This window comes from Oncorhynchus keta, chromosome 31 (assembly GCF_023373465.1).
Source record: "Oncorhynchus keta strain PuntledgeMale-10-30-2019 chromosome 31, Oket_V2, whole genome shotgun sequence".
Taxonomy (NCBI): Eukaryota; Metazoa; Chordata; class Actinopteri; order Salmoniformes; family Salmonidae; genus Oncorhynchus; species Oncorhynchus keta.
This window is the reverse complement of record NC_068451.1, coordinates 22,040,405-22,058,813: the sequence shown is the minus strand read 5'-3', so window position 1 is coordinate 22,058,813 and position 18,409 is coordinate 22,040,405. Positions and strand designations below refer to the sequence as shown.

The following is an 18,409-nucleotide window of genomic DNA, read 5'->3' as shown; positions in this document are numbered from 1 at the left end:
GAGATCTTGCGCGGAGCCCCAGATCGAGGGAGATTATCAGTGGTCTTGTATGTCTTCCATTTCCTAATAAATTGCTCCCACAGTTGATTTCTTCAAACCAAGCTGCTTACCTATTGCAGATTCAGTCTTCCCAGCCTGGTGCAGGTCTACAATTTTGTTTCTGGTGTCCTTTGACAGCTCTTTGGTCTTGGCCATAGTGGAGTTTGGAGTGTGACTGTTTGAGGTTGTGGACAGGTGTCTTTTATACTGATAACAAGTTCAAACGGGTGCCATTAATACAGGTAACGAGTGGAGAACAGAGGAGCCTCTTAAAGAAGTTACAGGTCTGTGAGAGCCAGAAATATTGCTTGTTTGTAAGTGACCAAATACTTATTTTCCACCATAATTTGCAAATAAATTAATTAAAAATACTACAATGTGCTTTTCTGGATTTTTTTCCTCATTTTGTCTGTCATAGATGAAGTGTACCTGTGATGAAAATTACAGGCCTCTCATATTTTTAAAGTGGGAGAACTTGCACAGTTGGTGGCTGACTAAATACGGACTAAATGCACTTTAAACTTAGAGGATGTTTGGAGAGAAAGGGAGGGAGGAAGAGTGCAACAGCGCGCACGCGAGATAGAGCTGTTTCATTTGTGGTGGGAGAGAGTGGATGATATTCATTGCTATTGAGAATAGGATGGAAATGGGTAAGACGCTTTCGTCTTATTTTCTACCCTTATGATCTCTGACCTCAGATACTTTAACTTTTCATTCAGACTTATGCTTCATTTGTAGAAGTAGTTTCATGACAAACATGCAATTCCTAATGTCATCTCAAATTGTCAGTTGCTTTACTCATACTTTTTTAGAAACTCATATGCATTAGAATTGTTGCATTGTGTGAATAAAGACCATATGAAGGCGAAGTCCTGTTCTAAATGTCTTCTATAAATCTAATGACTTTATTTGTTTCAAGTCCTACCTGGTCATAGGTGGGAAATGTATAAAAACTGGGCTAACAAATTACCAAAATGTAACCTCCAACATGTCCGCCAGCATCTTCCTCCTGGCGGCCATCAGTCTGGACCGCTGTCTGTCCATGTTGGTGGTTGTGTGGGCCCATAACAAGTGCACGCCATGCAGGGCCGAGGTCATCTGTGTGGGGATCTGGTTAGCCTCATTGGTCTGCAGCCTCCCGTTCACCATCTTTCGGCAGATCATGCACTATGGTAATAGGACAATGTGTGGTTATTCATTTTCCCATGATTCTTCCACCTACAGGAACATGGTTGTGTTCCGCTTCCTGCTGGGCTTTCTCATCCCATTCCTGGTCACCATAGCGTCTTACATTGCCATATGGATACGCACCAGGCGCCTTAAGAGAGGAAAAACGTGCAGATCCCTCCGGATCGTCTCTGTTGTCCTGGCCTTTTTCATCTGCTGGATGCCCTTCCACGTCTTGCAGTTTCTGGACATCATGACAAATGGCAGCCCAGGCCTCAACCTGGTCGTGCATATTGGAATTCCCCTGTCCACTAGCCTGGCCTTCCTCAACAGCTGCCTGAACCCCATCCTGTACGTCTTCATGTGTGACAAGTTCCAGAAGAAGCTGTGTCAGTCTGTGCTGGTTGTATTCGAGAACGCTTTTCCAGAGGACCAGGGGATGAACTTTGTGTCATCAATGCGCTCCCATCTCTCACGTTAAGTCTAAGTCTCTGACTCCAGAGAAGGACATTTACGCCTCACTGGTGACCAGTCTGATGGTAAAGTGGAAACCGAGGTGTGAGATGTCTGCAAAAGACAGGGCTAGTACATCTGTATTACAGTCTAATATCACTGTATCTATACTGTAGTTATGAGACTTGAAATGGTCAGTAGTTGTGGTCATTGTAGCTTTCATGGTGGTATTAATCAAATCAATCAAATGTCTTTTATAAAGCCCTTTTTACATCAGTTGTCACAATGTGCTTTACAGATACCCAGCCTAAAACCTCAAAAGTGCAAGTAACGCAAATGCAGTTACCGGATTTAACTTCTAATGTTATAGTGATGTTATGTTGAAGTTACGGGGACCTTATTTTGATGTTATGGGGAAATTATGTTGACGTTATAGGGAAATGGGGACATTATCATACACAAATAGACAATAACACTCCTAAACCTCTAATTTCAAAATCTTACAAGACTGTTCAACCAGACGGATCTATTAACTGAAGGTATTTTGGTATCAAAAATGTTTTTTTTTTTTTTTTTTTAACTCTTACAGTCATTTATTAATTTCTGTGTTCATATTTTGCTTGTAGCTAATATAAAAGAGTTGACTCCTAAAAGGACTCTTCGTAAGTGTTTTTCTTTGGTCAGATAAAGGTTTAACTTCAGACGACATTCCTTTGTGATCCAAAACAAACTGAACATTTATTGGCTGTATGTGATCAATATCTTGGACCTATTTCATCCATGTGGACTGTGTTTCTGACCTGCAGATGACAAGATCCCTCTGGAAAAATCCCAAAATAACTGCTGTGGAGAAATCCTTTGAATTACATTTCAGAAATCAATCAACTGTGAAAACAGCACTCTGGCAGATTTATTATAGTGATAAATAAATTACAACAGCTCAATACTTTATAACTTTTTTACACAGTTTACTTACTTTAAATTAGGGAAACGTGTGTGAGACTTAATATTTACCATTGGAATTGATTTAGAGTATCCCAGAATTTAGACAAGTGTTGTACACTACTTAACCTGTTTACAAACTTTTCATGACACATTGTGGGATCGACAACAAACTATATAATGCATTACCAGATATTCTGTAATATGACAAAAAACATTAATGTAATTATTATCCAAGAATCCCAATACACCAGTCACAGGTGAACTTGGGCCCACCAGAAGCATCAACTTGCTGAAAGTATTGCTACATTTTCAAAACGAGGACTTTGGGTCCTTAAATGTGGCAGTATATGGTAAAAATGGGCTCCATGAGGCTCCTCTGACATTGTCACACGCAATGGCCTCCTTGGGTAGAGGACTAGGGCAGCGTCCTGGGGTAGATGACTTCCTCGTAGCTCCTACCTGCTCTATTCTTTTCTCCTCCCTCTGCTGTGGGATACTACCTGGAGGATTCCCAGCTAGCGGTCGTACATTTCCTTCATCTCTTTCAGGATCTTGATGCTCTCGCTATACCTCAGCTGATTCTTGTTGGACGCTTCTTTCCATCTGAACACAGTTATGTATATTAAGATTGATCGCAGCTAGATAAACAATGTTTACTGACAGAATTTGTATCAACTTTTTTTCCAATCAAGATTACATTCGGATCAATAGTTGATATTCGACTCCCCAATCTATCCATGTCAACTAAGTTAGCTTTTGTGATTATTTAGATGCCTTGGACTTACTTTTGCCTTATCTTTTTCCAGCGTTCTATGTGGTTGTATATGAGGGGACCAGAGACAAGAGCTGTATCTGTAGACTGGTGACAAAGACAGACAGATTGAAACAATCAACCGTTTTACTGTGGCAAATATGAAAGTGATGGCTAGGCGTAGCAGATGTTATACAGTACCTTGCTGACGATAGGCTTTTCTGTGGATGGGATCCTCAGATTGACAGGATCTCCAGAAGAGTTGAGAGGACAGGTGGTGGGCGGAGGGAGGCGATACACATTTTGTCCCTTACCATTGAGCATGTCTGCAGCCTGGTAAGATGCAGGTGAAAACAAATACTTAACAGAGAGCTCTATTGAAATATATATATATTTATGCCCACATTGAGGGCATCTTTGTCCTGCTTTTTGGGTGTGAACTTACCTCCTCTTCCCCCATGCTGTGTGGGGGGCTTGGGGACGCAGCTCTCTCTCTCACTGCCGGGTTGTTCCTCATCCAGGCCCGGCAAATGGGGTAAAGTGGGGTACTGGTGGTGTACTGGGCCAGGTCCACACTGCGGTCAAACAACTTGATAATGTAGGCATCTAGCAGAGAGGGAGGAGAACAAATGATTGTATATGTAGGTGAATATCTAGAGCTTGAACGGTAGAGTCAGTGAGTGAGAGACAAAAGGTTTTTAAAAGTCCAACTATCTGTGTTTGGCAGGGGATTGACATCTGCAGCAGACTTACTTTGTTTATGTTGGTTGCTCTCTGTTAAGCTATCATCCATCTCTTTCCGTTTCTTTCTCCGGTGCTGTGGAAACCGTGACGATGGCCTATGACATCAACAACAAGGGAAAGGGGACAGGTCAAGGCCTTTCAGAGTCTAACAGCCACACAGTCAGATGTGTTTAAAACAAATCAAATAAGGCTTACCGCTTCCCAGCAGAAGATGGAGACACATCCCTATGGAAGAAATAGGCAATTGGAATTACTACAGAAGTAGTGGGACTAACGGAACCACAATAGGCTATTGAGTAAGTCTAAATAGCATACTTCTTTTAATATAAAAAAAAAACAGAAAAGAAAAAAATGGCCATACTTGCTCAGAGACTCTTCTGCCATCTTTGTCTCGTCTTCATTTTGCTCCCTGTAAAACAGCAAAAACAGCATTTCCCATCACCTAAGCTTGATTAGAGGAAAATGAAAAGTTCCTGAAGCTGTACGTTTCAATGTCAAGCCAGTTAATGTACTGCATCTTCACAAATAAAATAAAAACACCAACCTCTCACTGTCACTCTTCTCTACCAGCCCCTGTAATACTGCATCTAGTCGGCGGCGTGCACCACTCCCCTCTGCATCTGTCATATATAAATAAACAGTCGACTTTACTTAGGAGAGATATAATAATTCCAGTAGATAGTGTTAGGTACCACTGTATCGTCAGCTGAATGGGTTTTTGGTTTTGAAATGTTCAAGCTCTCACCTGGCTTCTCAGTCTTGATCTTGACGTGATGCATGATCTACCCGTTCACACTGACATTCAGAAATCCCCAAAACAAATATAAAATACAAGTTAGTTGTTAGCTAGCTACAACGACAAGCTTGCTAAATTGATTATATAAGGGGAAACACTGATTCAAAATGTTTCTAGATATTAACGTTAAATGACTCAAGGGGACACTGTTGTTGTGCCTGGATACCGAACCCAAGTAGCTAGTTAACGTTAGCTAATTGAAGCAGTCTTTTCTTGAATACGCGTGTGTAGCCGCATTATTCGACTTGTGTCTATTTGATACATCACTTTTCATCAGCATAACATTATTGTTGAATTCATGTCTAAAGGCCACGTATCTATACATAGAACGTAGTTTTGTTACCCTCCAACAACTCGCTAGCGAGCTGCCTGGTTAGCGCGGTGGTCGGATTTGTTTCAGTAGACTTTCCTCTTCCGCGCGCAGGACGTTTCCTTTCTGCTGGTTGGGCAATGCGGAGTCGACAACACGACTTTCATTGGTCCAGATCGATGTCTGTCACTTACCAACTTTCTGTAGATTGGCCAGAATCGATTGTTGTCGATAATGATGTTCTCGGAAAAGATCAACTCAACATTATCGAATCTGTCAAATAATTGAAAAAAAGTTATCATACGAGGAATGTAACATTTAGAAAAGTAGAACTAATTGTCTAGACTATGCATATTTTCCTAATCTAACTATTTTATTTAGCCGTTTGGTTGCCTGGTAACTGACACAAATCCAAACCAGATTAAAAACCCGGAAGGCACAGTGTGCTTTTTTTCATTGAATCAACCCAGGCAGTGATCACATCGAGATGCTAACATTTACATGGAAAGTACGCTATGCTTTTTAAAAAGTTAATACGTTACCGATGTCAGTGATCTAGCCTTTCTAAATGAACAAACTAGTTTTAAACTGCAATGCTGTTAGCTAGCTAAATTACAGGGAAAACGTTTTGCAGTGCCAGCTAGCTCTTTTCACTCTCTTGTTAAATCAAATGCATGTGTGCTAGCTATTTACCTGACACACACTTTAACACTGTCTCATCCTATGATTATAGCTAAGAGTTGTCTACATGTGGGCTATAACACTTCGCTGCCCATTGTGTGAGTTGGTGCCGGTGGTACTGTCAACATGAAATCCAGGTGAGACGTGGAACAAATAAAAATGAATGCAGAACTAACGTTTTCAAAACCAGAACGATGTGTTTTTTTTACCACAATGAAAATGGTCATCCTTTGTCTCTCTTGATCTCTTAGTGGTGCTGCTCTGTTCACAAGGAACAATCCCTTTCCGCCAGACCCACCTCTGGGAAAAACACATTTACAACCCATCACGCACCAAGAAGCTTCCAAAGCAACAGAGGAAAACCGTAAGAACTGAAATATGGGGCTGTCGGGGTCTTTTCCAAATACACATACTCCAATACAGTAAATACATGTATAGTCTCCTGATCAGTATAGTCTCCTGATCAAACTAACTTTTTTCCTGGTTTGTCTTAGACCCTGAACCCTGTTGGCATTGCCCAGCTGTCCAGCCCTCCTTCTCTCCAGACACACTCACTGAGCCCAGAGGACCCGTGCTTCCTTGGGGCAGCCAACCACTTTGTCCTCTGTCCTCCTCCTGCCACTATGCCCAGCCTAGTTTTTAAGAGTCCTGGCACTCCACTGATCTTGTGTCCTCCCCGGGCAACACTGCCGCCTCCCCGAACACAGACACACTGACACGGGACCCAACATCGGGAAAGTCCCTGGTTTCCACTGGGGGAGGAGAGCAGGAAGATTCAGTGTTGGCAAAGTATGCTTAATACTATTTCTAGAATTACATGATGGTAATTTGATTTATTTGTGACGTGTCATACAGCATTTGTGACCCTGCATCCTCATGTATGTCTTCATTGTAGTGTGTATAATGATATCCACAATAAGCTTGCAAGTGACGAATATAGGATTTTTGTATTGCTTTATGGTGTTATGCCCTTTACATGTCTCATTAGTAACTACAATAATTCCTATTTCCAGGAACATTGAACGCTTTCATCACGGAAGGCCGCAGAGTCGAGAGGAACGTCTGCAGATGTCGGGCAATGGTGGGAGAGGGCCAGCAGCCTTTCTGGTGGCTGTCCTCCTCCCCTCTACCCTCCAGTTCTACACCCACTCAAACCACTGACAAAGGTACTTCACTTGGCTCATTCATTGTTCTTTACATCTCATTGAAACTCATTAAAAGTTTTGCTGGCTCGATAAAACAATGAATCTAGTGACCGTTGTGATGCATTTGACCAACTGTCTTGCTCTGCTCTCCATTTCAAATCAAAGTTTATTGGTCATGTACACAGTTTAGCAGGTGTTATAGCGGGTGCAGCAAAAATCTTATGTTACTAGCTCCTAACAATGCAGTAAAATGTCAAACAATTAAAACATTTTTTTAAGGAAAGAAATCAAGAATGTAAGGACGAATCCATCTAACAACCCAAATAGCACCATCAAAATGAAATCTATACACTGGATGAATATGTACAGCAGTAGATATATTAGTCAGATATATCAAGAATCCAGTATATAAATAAATATGCTGTGTGTATAAACAGTAAAACACAATTTCTTATTAATTCCCTATTTCTTTATGTACACAGGCCTTTCCCTTAGAAAAGACTCAGCCACCACCCTCAGTCCAGTTGGATAGTTTTGACATGGCACCACCCTCTCCCCATGCAGGGGACTCCTTGATCTTAGTGCCATGGTGTGTGATGAACCTTGTTGTTTGTTACAAGTGTACATTGAATTGGTGGGGTCAGTGTAGCTATCTAGTGGTGTTAATCGGTACAGCATTGTTCTGTTCATGCTATGTTTTGGTAAGAGTTTGTGTTTGAGATGTATTGGACAGGTTTATGTAATGCTGTCAAGTGTACAAGAGCCAGAATGGTTGAGATCTATTGGAAGAAAGACTACCCATTCAGAGTGCCTCTCCTCATAAATATTTGCATACCAACACCAGACGACATGTCCTGCCCAACCAATGTGTTTATATGAACTAGTTAGAAGCTGTTCCCTTTGATTATGCAACTGTGTTTGATGCCTTTGTTGATACCCCTTCTGGTCAAAACACCGCTCCATATCCAGCTTGCTGAGGGAATGAGCTAAACTCTATGCAACTGACGTGAGCTTTTATAGAACTGATCCATAAAGCGTTTTCAAAACGAAACCCGCTGAGGGCTCACAGTTACACAACATTGTGAATGTTCTAGAATGTTGGTGATAGAAATGGTGACAGGAGATGATGCTTCTGATGCACTCACTGGCCTCTCTTTCTGATGCCCTGGCAGGGCCTGTCAGACTCCTCTCACGGTGACCTTGGAGACTCTGAGATACTGCATCTACAGGAGAAGGCCAGTAGACTGCTACACAGAAGGTGGATATGCTGGGAGGAATAGAATACACTGAGCAGGGTTGAGGTCAATTAAATGTAATTCAGTCAGTTGCAATGTGGAGAATTGGATTAGTCTTACAACATTTAAAAAAAATTTTTCAGTGAGCACTCACACAGTAGTGGATCTATTCCCATCAGCTCTGAGGGCCTGGGCTGCTCCAATTTGTCCTCCTCTGTGAGCATAGATGAGCCAGTCCGAAGGCCTATAATTACCAGTCTTATCAACTCAATCACTGGTGAGTCATGTGGGTTGGGAAGTTCAAAACATCTGATTTGCATGAATTTCCCTGGTCTCAACCACATTATATTGCTTTTTCAAACTTTCAAACTGTTATTCTGTGCTCTTGCCACGTCCCTCATTTCTCATGGTCACCATTTAGTTTCCTTTTGCAACTTTCTTTATTCTCACACATATTACAATAACTCTTCTTGTGCAACCGCTTCCTCAAGTTGTGGGGAACCTAAGCTCAGCAGACCTCTATGCTGGAACCGTGCCCAAACTGTCTGTGGTTGGTCCCCCTGACCCATGCATACGCCCAGAGGGGGACATCCTGTTTCAGTGGCGCCTGAGGAGGAAGATGGAGCAGGCCAGTCGGTGGTCACACCCACATCAGGTTCAGACCCTTCATCAGCACTCTGTCAGCTGGCAGGCACACAAGGCACTTACCCTCCTGTCTACTACACCTGCTATTAGAAATATGTTTCGAAGTCAATTTGAAATGTCTGCTATTGTGTGGTAGTATTTTCCAATGCATTTAGCTAATCATAGATAATTCGATTTATTTCCCTTCGTTAGGTACAGCGGAATCCCCACCCTGCATATTCCACTCATATAGTTACCCGCTCCTTCACCCAAGCCCCCCAGGAGACCAGTGTCCCCCATGGACCATTCTCCCCTGCAGCTGCCCTCCCCATCTCCAGCCCCACCGTCTCCAAGTTGCAGCCGGATACCCCGGTCTGTCCCCACATGCAACTCCTCTGTGACATCCTTCATTATACCGCTCAGTGCCTCTCCCCTCCACCCAGCCACCAGAGGAGCCCAAATAGGAGGTCTCTAGGGCCGACCGGACCATCAGGCAGCCCAAAGCCCCGTTCAGATCCACAGACACCTCCACTGAGGAGACCACTAGTAAACATGAGTCCTCTTCACCACCGCACGCCTTGTCTCTTCGCCTTGCCCGCAGACCATTCTGAGAGGCCCAGCTATACAGATTGGAGTGTGAGCCAACACAGCACCAGATGTAAAGACAGGGTCACCCCATGGAGAGAGGAGCCCAGCAGAGACTGGGGGCAACTGGAAAGCAGGCCAGGGGTAGTGAGAGAGGGCCGCCCTCGAGACCGTGCTCCATCACCCTCTCCCATACACATTACCCTGGGACAGGTCAGTTAACACCGTGGGTCATCAGCATCACCGATGCTAGATGCCATTAATACATTGAAGAAAGAGAGTTATTAATTTTTCATTGTTACAATAATATTCATTTACTTTATTAATTTATCCAGGTTAGTTTAATTTAGATAAAGATATTAGATGAGTAAAGCATATTAATTTACCTTGGCAGGTAGTTTCAGAGATAATGTTACCGACCATGGACTCCCGGACCCGCCCAGAACCCCTGTGTCCTCTGACTCTCCCAGATATGCGCCCCCACAGTCCCCCGCCCTGCCTCCCAGTGCACAGCAGCCCCGGGAGGTCGTAGCTCAGCTGCTGCAGGAGGCTGAAGGTGAGACTGTCTGGTGCAGTGGGGACTGCTGACCTTAACTGTCTAGGTAGCAGAGGTGGAATAGACTCTGGCCGTATAATACAGTGTGTGTATATATAGCCTCCAGTCAAGTTCCACCGGGACTGAATCCAAACAAACTTTTTCCTGAAAATCTCATTTCTACACATGCATTACTTACTCTAAATAATAAGTTAGGATTTTGCCCTAAATCCTAAAGGGGTCTTTTGCTAACTATATAGGGCAGCATAACAATTGAGTGATGCCATAGTCTTCTGTTACAGGAGTACATTGACGTTGTGGACCAGTGACAGTTATTGGTTTTTACTTCACCTTGCTCTTGTTCATGTGTACATTTCTGGCTATTTATACCTTTGTACAATTAACATGTGATCTAATATAACATATTATGAACACCTGGCATAGCTTTGCTGGAAAGTAACTAAAGTTAGAACAAAAATAATCGGTCATGTAATCACCTGCTCCTAAAGTTACTTTTGTTATCTGCACAGTGACATTTTAACTGCGTAATTTTTCCCCCTTAAGATTCAGACGAGCAGGAGTTTAAAGACGACCCCTTACTGAATGTCTTAAGGCAGCAGAGTGATGGGTGAAGGAGCAAATCAGGTAAAGAACTGGTATATGTTCCCGAGATACAGTACATCCTTCGTCATTTATTTCATTGACCTTTCCATTACTCATTAAGATAATGAACTTAATATATTTTCAGGGTAATTAGTGCCTTCAGAAACTATTCACTTTTTTCCACATTTTGTGTTGAATCCTGAATTTAAAATGGATTCATTAGAGATTTTTTTTGGTCACTGGCCTACACAATACCCCATAGTGTCAAACGTGGAATTATGTTATTAGAAATTGTTACAAATTAATTAAAAGCTGAAAAATGTATTGCGTTAAGTATTCAACCCCTTTGTTATGGCAAGCCTAAATAAATTCAGGAGTAAAAATGTGCTGAACAAGTCACATAATAAGTTGCATGGTCTCACTGTGTGCAATAATAGTGTATAACATGATTTCTGAATGACTACCTCATCTATATACCCCACACATACAATTCTCTTTAAGGTCAACCACAATGGCCAGGGAGGTTTTCCAATGCCTCACAAATAAGGGGACATATTGGTAGATGGGTAAACAAAGCGGAAGAAAAAAAGCAGACATTGAGTATCCCTTTGAGCATAGTGAAGTTATTAGTTACACTTTGGATGGTGTATCAATACACCCAGTCACTACAAAGATACAGGTGTCCTTGTTTACTCAGTTGCCAGAGAGGAAGGAGAATCCATTGGCTCAGGGATTTCACCATGAGGCCAATGGTGACATTAAAACAGAGTTTAATGGCTGTGATAGGAAATAACTGGGGATTGGTCAACCACATTGTAGTTACTCCACAATACTAACCTAAATGACAGTGAAAAGAAGGAAGCCTGTACAGAATAAAAATATTCCAAAACATACATCATGTTTGCAATAAGGTATTAAAGTAAAACTGCAAAAAATGTGTCAAAGAAATGTAATTTTTGTCCTGAATACAAAGTGCTATGTTTGGGGCAAATACAACACATTACTGAGTGCCATTCTCCATATTGTCAAGCATAGTGGTGGCTGCATTATGTTTTGGGTATGCTTGTAATCGTTAAGAACTGAGTCGTTTTTCAGGATAAAAGAAACTGAATGGAGCTAAACACAGGCAAAATCCTAGAGGAAAACATGCTTTAGTCTATTTTCCACCAGACACTGGGAGATGAATTCAAATCAAATTTTATTGGTCACATACACATGGTGAGCAGATGTTATTGCGAGTGTAGCGAAATGCTTGTGCTTCTAGTTCCGACAGTGCAGTAATAGCTAACAAGTAATCTATCAATTTCACAAGTACCTTGTATACACACAAGTGTAAAGGAATTAATAAGAATATGTACATATAAATATATGGATGAGCTATGGCCGTGCGGCATAGGCAAGATGCAGTAGATGGTTTAGAGTACAGTATATACATATGAGATGAGTAATGTATGGTATGTAAACATTGTTTAAAGTGACAAATTATACATTTATTACATGAATTATTAAAGTGGCTAGAGATTTGAGTCTATGTTGGCAGCAGCCACTCTGTTAGTGATGGCTGTTTAACAGTCTGATGGCCTTGAGATAGAAGCTGTTTTTCAGTCTCTAGGTCCCAGCTTTGCTGCACTGATCTCACCTTCTGGATGATAGTGGGGTGAACAGGCAGTGGCTTGGGTGGTTGTTGTCCTTGATCCTTTTTGGCCTTCCTGTGATATCGGGTGCTGTAGGTGTCCTGGAGGGCAGGTAGTTTGTCCCCGGTGATGCATTGTGTAGACCTCACTACCCGCAGGAGAACTTTACGGTTGTGGGCAGAGCAGTTGCCGTACCAGGCCCGACAGGATGCTCTCGATTGTGCATCTGTAAACGTTTGTAAGGGTTTTCGGTGACGAGACACATTTCTTCACCCTCCTGAGGTTGAAGAGACGCTATCTGTGTGGGTGGACCATTTCAGTTTGTCTGTGATGTGTATGCCGATTCACCTGTCAGCAAGATTGTAACCTAAAACATAAGGCCAAATCTACACGAGTTGGTTTCCAAGGAGAAAGTCAATGTTCCTGAGTGGCTGAGTAACCGTTTTTAATTCAATCTACTTGAAAATCTATGGCAAGACCTGAAAATGGTTGTCTCGCAATGATCAACAACCCATTTGACAGAGTTTGAAACAAATAATGGGGAAATGTTACACAATCCAGGTGTGAAAAGCTCTTAGAGACTTACCCAGAAAGATTCACAGCTGTAATCACTGCCAAAGGTGCTTCTACAAATTTCTGTATTTCATTTTCAATAAATGTGGAATAATTTCTAAAAACATAGATGGTTGAGGAAAAAAATATTTTATCAATTGTGATTTCAGGCTGTAACACAACAACATGTGGAATAAGTCCAGGGGTATTAATACATTCTGAAGGCTCTGTATACAGCCTTATTCTAAAATGGATTAAATAAATAAATAAACATTTGCGTCAATCTACACACAATATCCCATAATGACAAAGCAAAAACAGATTTTTAGAATAGGACAATGACCCTAAGCACACAGCCAAGACAATGCAGGAGTGACTTCGTGACAAGTCTCTGAATGTCCTTGGGTGGCCCAGCCAGAGCCTGGACTTGAACCTGATCGAACATCTCTGGAGAGACCTGAAAAAAAGCAGTGCAGCAATGCTCCCCATCCAACCTGACAGAGCTTGAGAGGATCTGCAGAGAAGAATGGGAGAAACTCACCAAATACAGGTGTGCCAAGCTTGTAGCATCATACCCAAGAAGACGAGGTTGTTATCGCTACCAAAGGTGCTTCAACAAAGTTTTTATTTATTTTATTTCACCTTTATTTAACCAGGTAGGCAAGTTGAGAACAGGTTCTCATTTACAATTGCGACCTGGCCAAGATAAAGCAAAGCAGTTTGACACATACAACAACACAGAGTTACACATGGAGTAAAACAAACATACAATCAACATACAATCAATAATGCAGTAGAAGTCTATATACAAGCTAAAAAAAATGCCACGGTGGTGAAGTAAATACAATATAGCAAGTAAAACACTGGAATGGTAGATTTGCAGTGGAAGAATGTGCAAAGTAGAAATAAAAATAATGGGGTGCAAAGGAGCTAAATAAATAAATACAGTAGGGGAAGAGTTGTTTGGGCTAAATTATAGATGGGCTATGTACAGGTGCAGTAATCTGTGAGCTGCTTTGACAGCTGGTGCTTAAAGCTAGTGAGGGAGATAAGTGTCTCCAGTTTCAGAGATTTTTGTAGTTCGTTCCAGTCATTGGCAGCAGAGAACTGGAAAGTTCTGAATACTTATGTAAATATCATATTTCAGTTCTTTATTTGTAATACATTTGCAAAAAATTCAAAAAAACTGTTTTGCTTGGTCATTATGGGGCATTGTATGAAGATTGAGGGGAAAAAACGAATTCATCTATTTTAGAATAAAGCTGTAACATAACAAAATGTGGAAAAAGTCAAGGGGTCCGAATACTTTCCGAATGCACTGTATTGTTAAATCATGATGTTATGCTGATTGTTTTGTCTTTGGAGTAAAAATTGTATTTTTTTTTTCTCATTGCAGACACAGATATGGATCCTAGAGTGATATAATATTTGGCAATGCAAAGCGTTGAAGCAACCTTGGAACATGCTCTAAAAATAGATGTTTTTTCTTTCAGCGAGGTGGACTTACTGTTGGATGAATTCCAGGAAGCGTGATCACTGGTGGTGAGCACACACATGGAACAAAAACAACCAATTCAAAAGCATTTTTATTTTTGTACCGAAATATAGTGCATTTATTTTTGTTAACAAATTCTCTTTTTACAATGAATAGTTAAATATACAAAAACCTTACTGTTGGGTTTTGTGAACATACTTGATAATCTGAGTGTTAAAACCTTTACACATGATTTAGAGGGCATTAGACACGCCACACAATCAAATCAACATTTTCAATGGTTTTATATCATATTTACAATGAATGGTTCCATAAAAATATTAAGATTGATGAGTTAAATGGGATTCTTTAGGATGAGGGATGATTTTAAATGAGAGATCTGTCCTGTTAATATGTACAAACCTCAGAGAGGGAGGGCAGGGAATTTTAATGCTGTGACGGGCTTAGTTAATGGGTGTTTTGGTACAGGCAGGCACCAGCTCCTTGGTGAGTGTTTGATATGTCTGTTGGAGGAGAATGTGCCTGTATTTTTGCTTCTATCCTTATTTGGTGTGTGTACAGTTTACCAAGTTACCAATTACTTCACACTAAGATACCCATAACTACTTTTTTATTTTCTTTAACTAAAGTTAATTTAAAAAATTGCAAACTTCTTTGCGATAAACTATTTTAAATCTGAAATGTCAGACTACAAATTGCAAGAACAGATCACTCTGGAGTAAGATGTTAACAGAATGTGTAATTTAGCATATTAAACAACTGTTTCAAGTGAGAATTAGAAAGGAGTAATACTGAAAAAGAAAGGAAATGATTGCCTACTTCACCCATGTTTTCTATTTGCAAAAGAAGTTGTGTGTAGTTCCAGTAGTTAACTACTTTTTTTTTTTGCTGTGTAGCAAACTACCAGATATGAACTGCCACCAAGCTTCTGAAAAATGTATTTTAATTACTAGTTGAACTACATGTAGTTTACTACTACCCCCCCAACACTGGTTCCTATTGATTGTGTGTTTGTTCTTATGGTGTGTATGCTCATGATTCTGAGTGGGACAGGTGTCTGAAGTTCTCCCCCTGCAGCATAGGGGCCGATATGATGAGGATGCCTTCAGGCGACACAGCCGACTCCAGAGCTATGGAGTCCACTCCCTCTGGAATCCTGTAGCGCCGGTTAAACTGTCGCATCACCAGCCCCGACCCATCCTGCAAACATACGTTATAGTGAACACAGTCAGTGAGGAATGCTCGTTTTCAGGCTAACAAGTGGCCTGGTTTCCAGTCTGTTTGGTCAGTAGTTGTCTGAAGCAGAAACAGACTGCATAGCAACCAGGCTATATTCAACGTCTGTCATCACACTATGGCAGTGTGATTATGAACAGAGAACTCTTGCATAATACATGCAACACAGTAGTTGCTTACTTTTTTCTCTTTGTGTTTCCCTTGGACCTCCACAAAGTCTCCTGTCACCTTGACCATCAGCTCCTCTGGGTTGAAGTGTTTTACATCAACCTGAACTGTGAATCGACTGTGGTCACAACACACCTGGCAACAGGGGAAGATACCAATATTACTACTCAAATTGACTCTATTACTGCTGGTTTAATCTACTTTTATGTAATTATATTCAAATGATAAAGGCAAGAGCACCTGCAGTAAATGGGCATTCATTAAAGTGTCAGTAGAATATAGAAAGTAACAGATAAAATTCATTAATCAAGGCTACCTCATTTATACAGAACAAAGTCATGAAAAATGAATCCAGAAATGGTTTGATCAGTGAGAAATTAGAACACTGCGTGCGTGCAGTGTAAAGGGAATAAACCTACCTGTGCAGAGCCAGTTTGCTCCGTCACTGGGGTGAGCAGCTCCGACGGAGTGAATGAGTACAGCCCGAATGTCCCGTTCAGCCCGGGAAGAAGAGGCGGCAGGACCCTCTCCCATGCGATACCGCTGGCTGGAAAAGTGGGTGGCAGATCGAAGTCCATTTCGCGTCTGAGGTAAAATAAAATATATATATGCAGTGATTTACTACAGCCTTTCACACCAGTATGGGCCGGGGATGTTACGAATATTCTAGGCCACATGAAGAAATCGCACATGGGAAAAATGATAGACCTAAATTTATTGGACTATTCGAGAAACTATTAGCCTAATAGAAGTTGTTAGAATGAAGCAATAAATAATTCAACTATAATATACCCGCGTCTTTACTGCTGAGGTTCAGAAAGTGATTGATTCGTAAAGACTACAGCGATGGTTTTATAGTCCTTGTCAAATCTGGAATATTGTAAATAATACCGAATACGCTTGAACCTCAAAGACCTTTCAAATTGTTGCTGGGAAGGGTCACCGTGTAAAATCCCGTTTGAGACGTAGAGTCGTTAGCACTTACCGTTATGAGATGCCTGCAAGTCCTATTATGTTCTGACTGCCAATAGGATAGATAGATTGCTGCGTCCGTGTATCTGACTCTTCCCTTTTCCCTGACAAACTGTGGAAGTGCCAGTTAAGGTCTGTATTTATGATAGCAGGAGTTACATAATGAGGCGGGAACTTCGCTGTGGGGCACCCTGCTTGCTTTGGATTCACCACCAGACCCCCTGGGAATTATGATTTTGTTTTAGTTGTGATCAAATGCTTCGATAGCGTGGGGACCTGCCTTAAGGAACACTCCTCCCTATCATATCAACCTAAATATGAAGAACTGTTACCATATTCCCCATTATAATCATATAGTGTACGTGTGATAGTGCACCTTTTTAATTAAGTTTACATGGTCGTTTTCCTTGACACCTGTTGGGAGCCCCTTTTGGTGATTTGGCAATTGACATTCAACACTGCCAAAAGCGGTAATCTCAATACAGTGTTCTGCCAGGCAACAGTTCAGACGCTTCCTTCTAGGGATAGACTGCATAACTGGCTGGACTGCTCAATAATTGCTACAACAGATTCGTTGAAAACGGATTAAATATAGCAATTTTATTTTGACAGGCTTAATTGGAATGATGGTATCCATTAGGCCTACACTGCATAAACTGTGCTTATCCCGGGTTATCAACTGGGGCATGAGGATTTATTTTACCTACACTTATTAAACAGAGGTTGAACAAGGTCGCAAACATTGTCAATGTCACACCCTGTAACAATATTTGACCAAATACTGGAATGTTTAAGATGTTACAATATTTATTTTATAGGTCTACATACTTCAGATGTTTCTGTTACATTGTAACATGTAATGATCTTTTGATCAATGTGAAGCAGGTGTTAAGCACACTAATCTTCAATCACATTGGCCTTATTTGGAAATGTTTCTATTCGAAAGAAAAATGATTCAATATTTGTATTCATGCTATAATTTCTACAGATGATCATAATCCCAAAGAGGGATGAACAAATCTGTGATTAATGTTGGCCAGTCTCCCCAAGCCACTTTGTCCTGGTGATTAAAACGACCTTATAATAATTAGGTCATCATGACATGCAGGGTGAACATCGTGTTCTACAATTACACTGACACCACATCCACAACAATGTCATATAAGCTTCCAGCATGTCACAGGTCTTAGCACCTCATCGATTGGGTATCTTATGACCATCCATCACACACACACACATCTGATTTGGGTTTACATCCACTGCCCCATGACCCCATTTAGAGCAGACAGTCGTGTGACTTATACAACCCTGGCAGACTCAATGGACTTGTTAAGTACTGGAGCTGGTTGGGTGACATGTCCTTCCTGCCATGGCGTCAGTTGGTAATAGAAGTAGAGTCTGACTCTGAGTACCTAAAAATGGCATCAACCATGATCCTGAAGAGGGAGGGGGGTAACATTTGCTACAGATGGATTGAGTTTCATAATAGGCGCCAAAGAGATTGGCCAGAAGCGGAACTCATTTAAGCACTTTAAAAAAATCATAATTCTGCAATCATAAAGTACTTTACTGGCTAATATCTCATCACTGTTGGAATGGTTTACACCGAGAGTACAAAGGATACTATGAATATTATTATCTGGAATAAGTATGTTGTTATTGTGAGCAGTGTTACACAAATACTGACATATTAAACACAAAGCCAATTGTATATTGTTATCCAAAGCTATGCGCATACC

General features: G+C 41.1%; 4 protein-coding genes across 5 annotated transcripts; 2 read left to right on the top strand and 2 right to left on the bottom strand.

Annotated features, from left to right (window-relative positions):
• Positions 1 to 1,027: 1,027 nt before the first annotated feature.
• On the top strand, positions 1,028 to 1,768 carry LOC118373822 (C3a anaphylatoxin chemotactic receptor-like). Its single transcript, XM_035760073.1, is given in 1 exon segment — positions 1,028 to 1,768. A coding segment is annotated over 1 exon segment (741 nt).
• A 774-nt stretch (positions 1,769 to 2,542) lies between these two features.
• Positions 2,543 to 5,350, bottom strand: LOC118373829 (protein lin-37 homolog). The gene is made up of 10 exons (XM_035760081.2): positions 5,239 to 5,350; positions 4,845 to 4,894; positions 4,644 to 4,719; positions 4,461 to 4,508; positions 4,295 to 4,324; positions 4,109 to 4,194; positions 3,801 to 3,961; positions 3,557 to 3,688; positions 3,390 to 3,463; positions 2,543 to 3,207 (listed from the first exon to the last, which is right to left on the bottom strand). The coding sequence occupies exons 2-10, from the start codon at positions 4,876 to 4,878 to the stop codon at positions 3,120 to 3,122; spliced, it is 729 nt and encodes a 242-aa protein (XP_035615974.1). The 5' UTR covers positions 4,879 to 4,894; positions 5,239 to 5,350; the 3' UTR covers positions 2,543 to 3,119.
• A 1,559-nt stretch (positions 5,351 to 6,909) lies between these two features.
• LOC118373830 (uncharacterized) lies at positions 6,910 to 14,424 on the top strand. The gene is made up of 8 exons (XM_035760082.2): positions 6,910 to 7,052; positions 8,204 to 8,289; positions 8,446 to 8,543; positions 8,758 to 8,966; positions 9,104 to 9,688; positions 9,870 to 10,031; positions 10,575 to 10,655; positions 14,293 to 14,424. The coding sequence occupies exons 4-6, from the start codon at positions 8,886 to 8,888 to the stop codon at positions 10,005 to 10,007; spliced, it is 804 nt and encodes a 267-aa protein (XP_035615975.1). The 5' UTR covers positions 6,910 to 7,052; positions 8,204 to 8,289; positions 8,446 to 8,543; positions 8,758 to 8,885; the 3' UTR covers positions 10,008 to 10,031; positions 10,575 to 10,655; positions 14,293 to 14,424.
• Positions 14,371 to 16,894, bottom strand: LOC118373831 (alpha-crystallin B chain-like). Of its 2 annotated transcripts, none has more exons than XM_035760083.2 (4): positions 16,684 to 16,894; positions 16,118 to 16,283; positions 15,711 to 15,833; positions 14,371 to 15,494 (listed from the first exon to the last, which is right to left on the bottom strand). In XM_035760083.2, the coding sequence occupies exons 2-4, from the start codon at positions 16,274 to 16,276 to the stop codon at positions 15,327 to 15,329; spliced, it is 450 nt and encodes a 149-aa protein (XP_035615976.1). In that variant the 5' UTR covers positions 16,277 to 16,283; positions 16,684 to 16,894; the 3' UTR covers positions 14,371 to 15,326. The 2 variants fall into 2 exon arrangements, with proteins under 2 accessions (XP_035615976.1, XP_035615977.1); XM_035760084.2 differs by lacking the exon at positions 16,684 to 16,894 and adding an exon at positions 16,491 to 16,658.
• Positions 16,895 to 18,409: the final 1,515 nt, after the last annotated feature.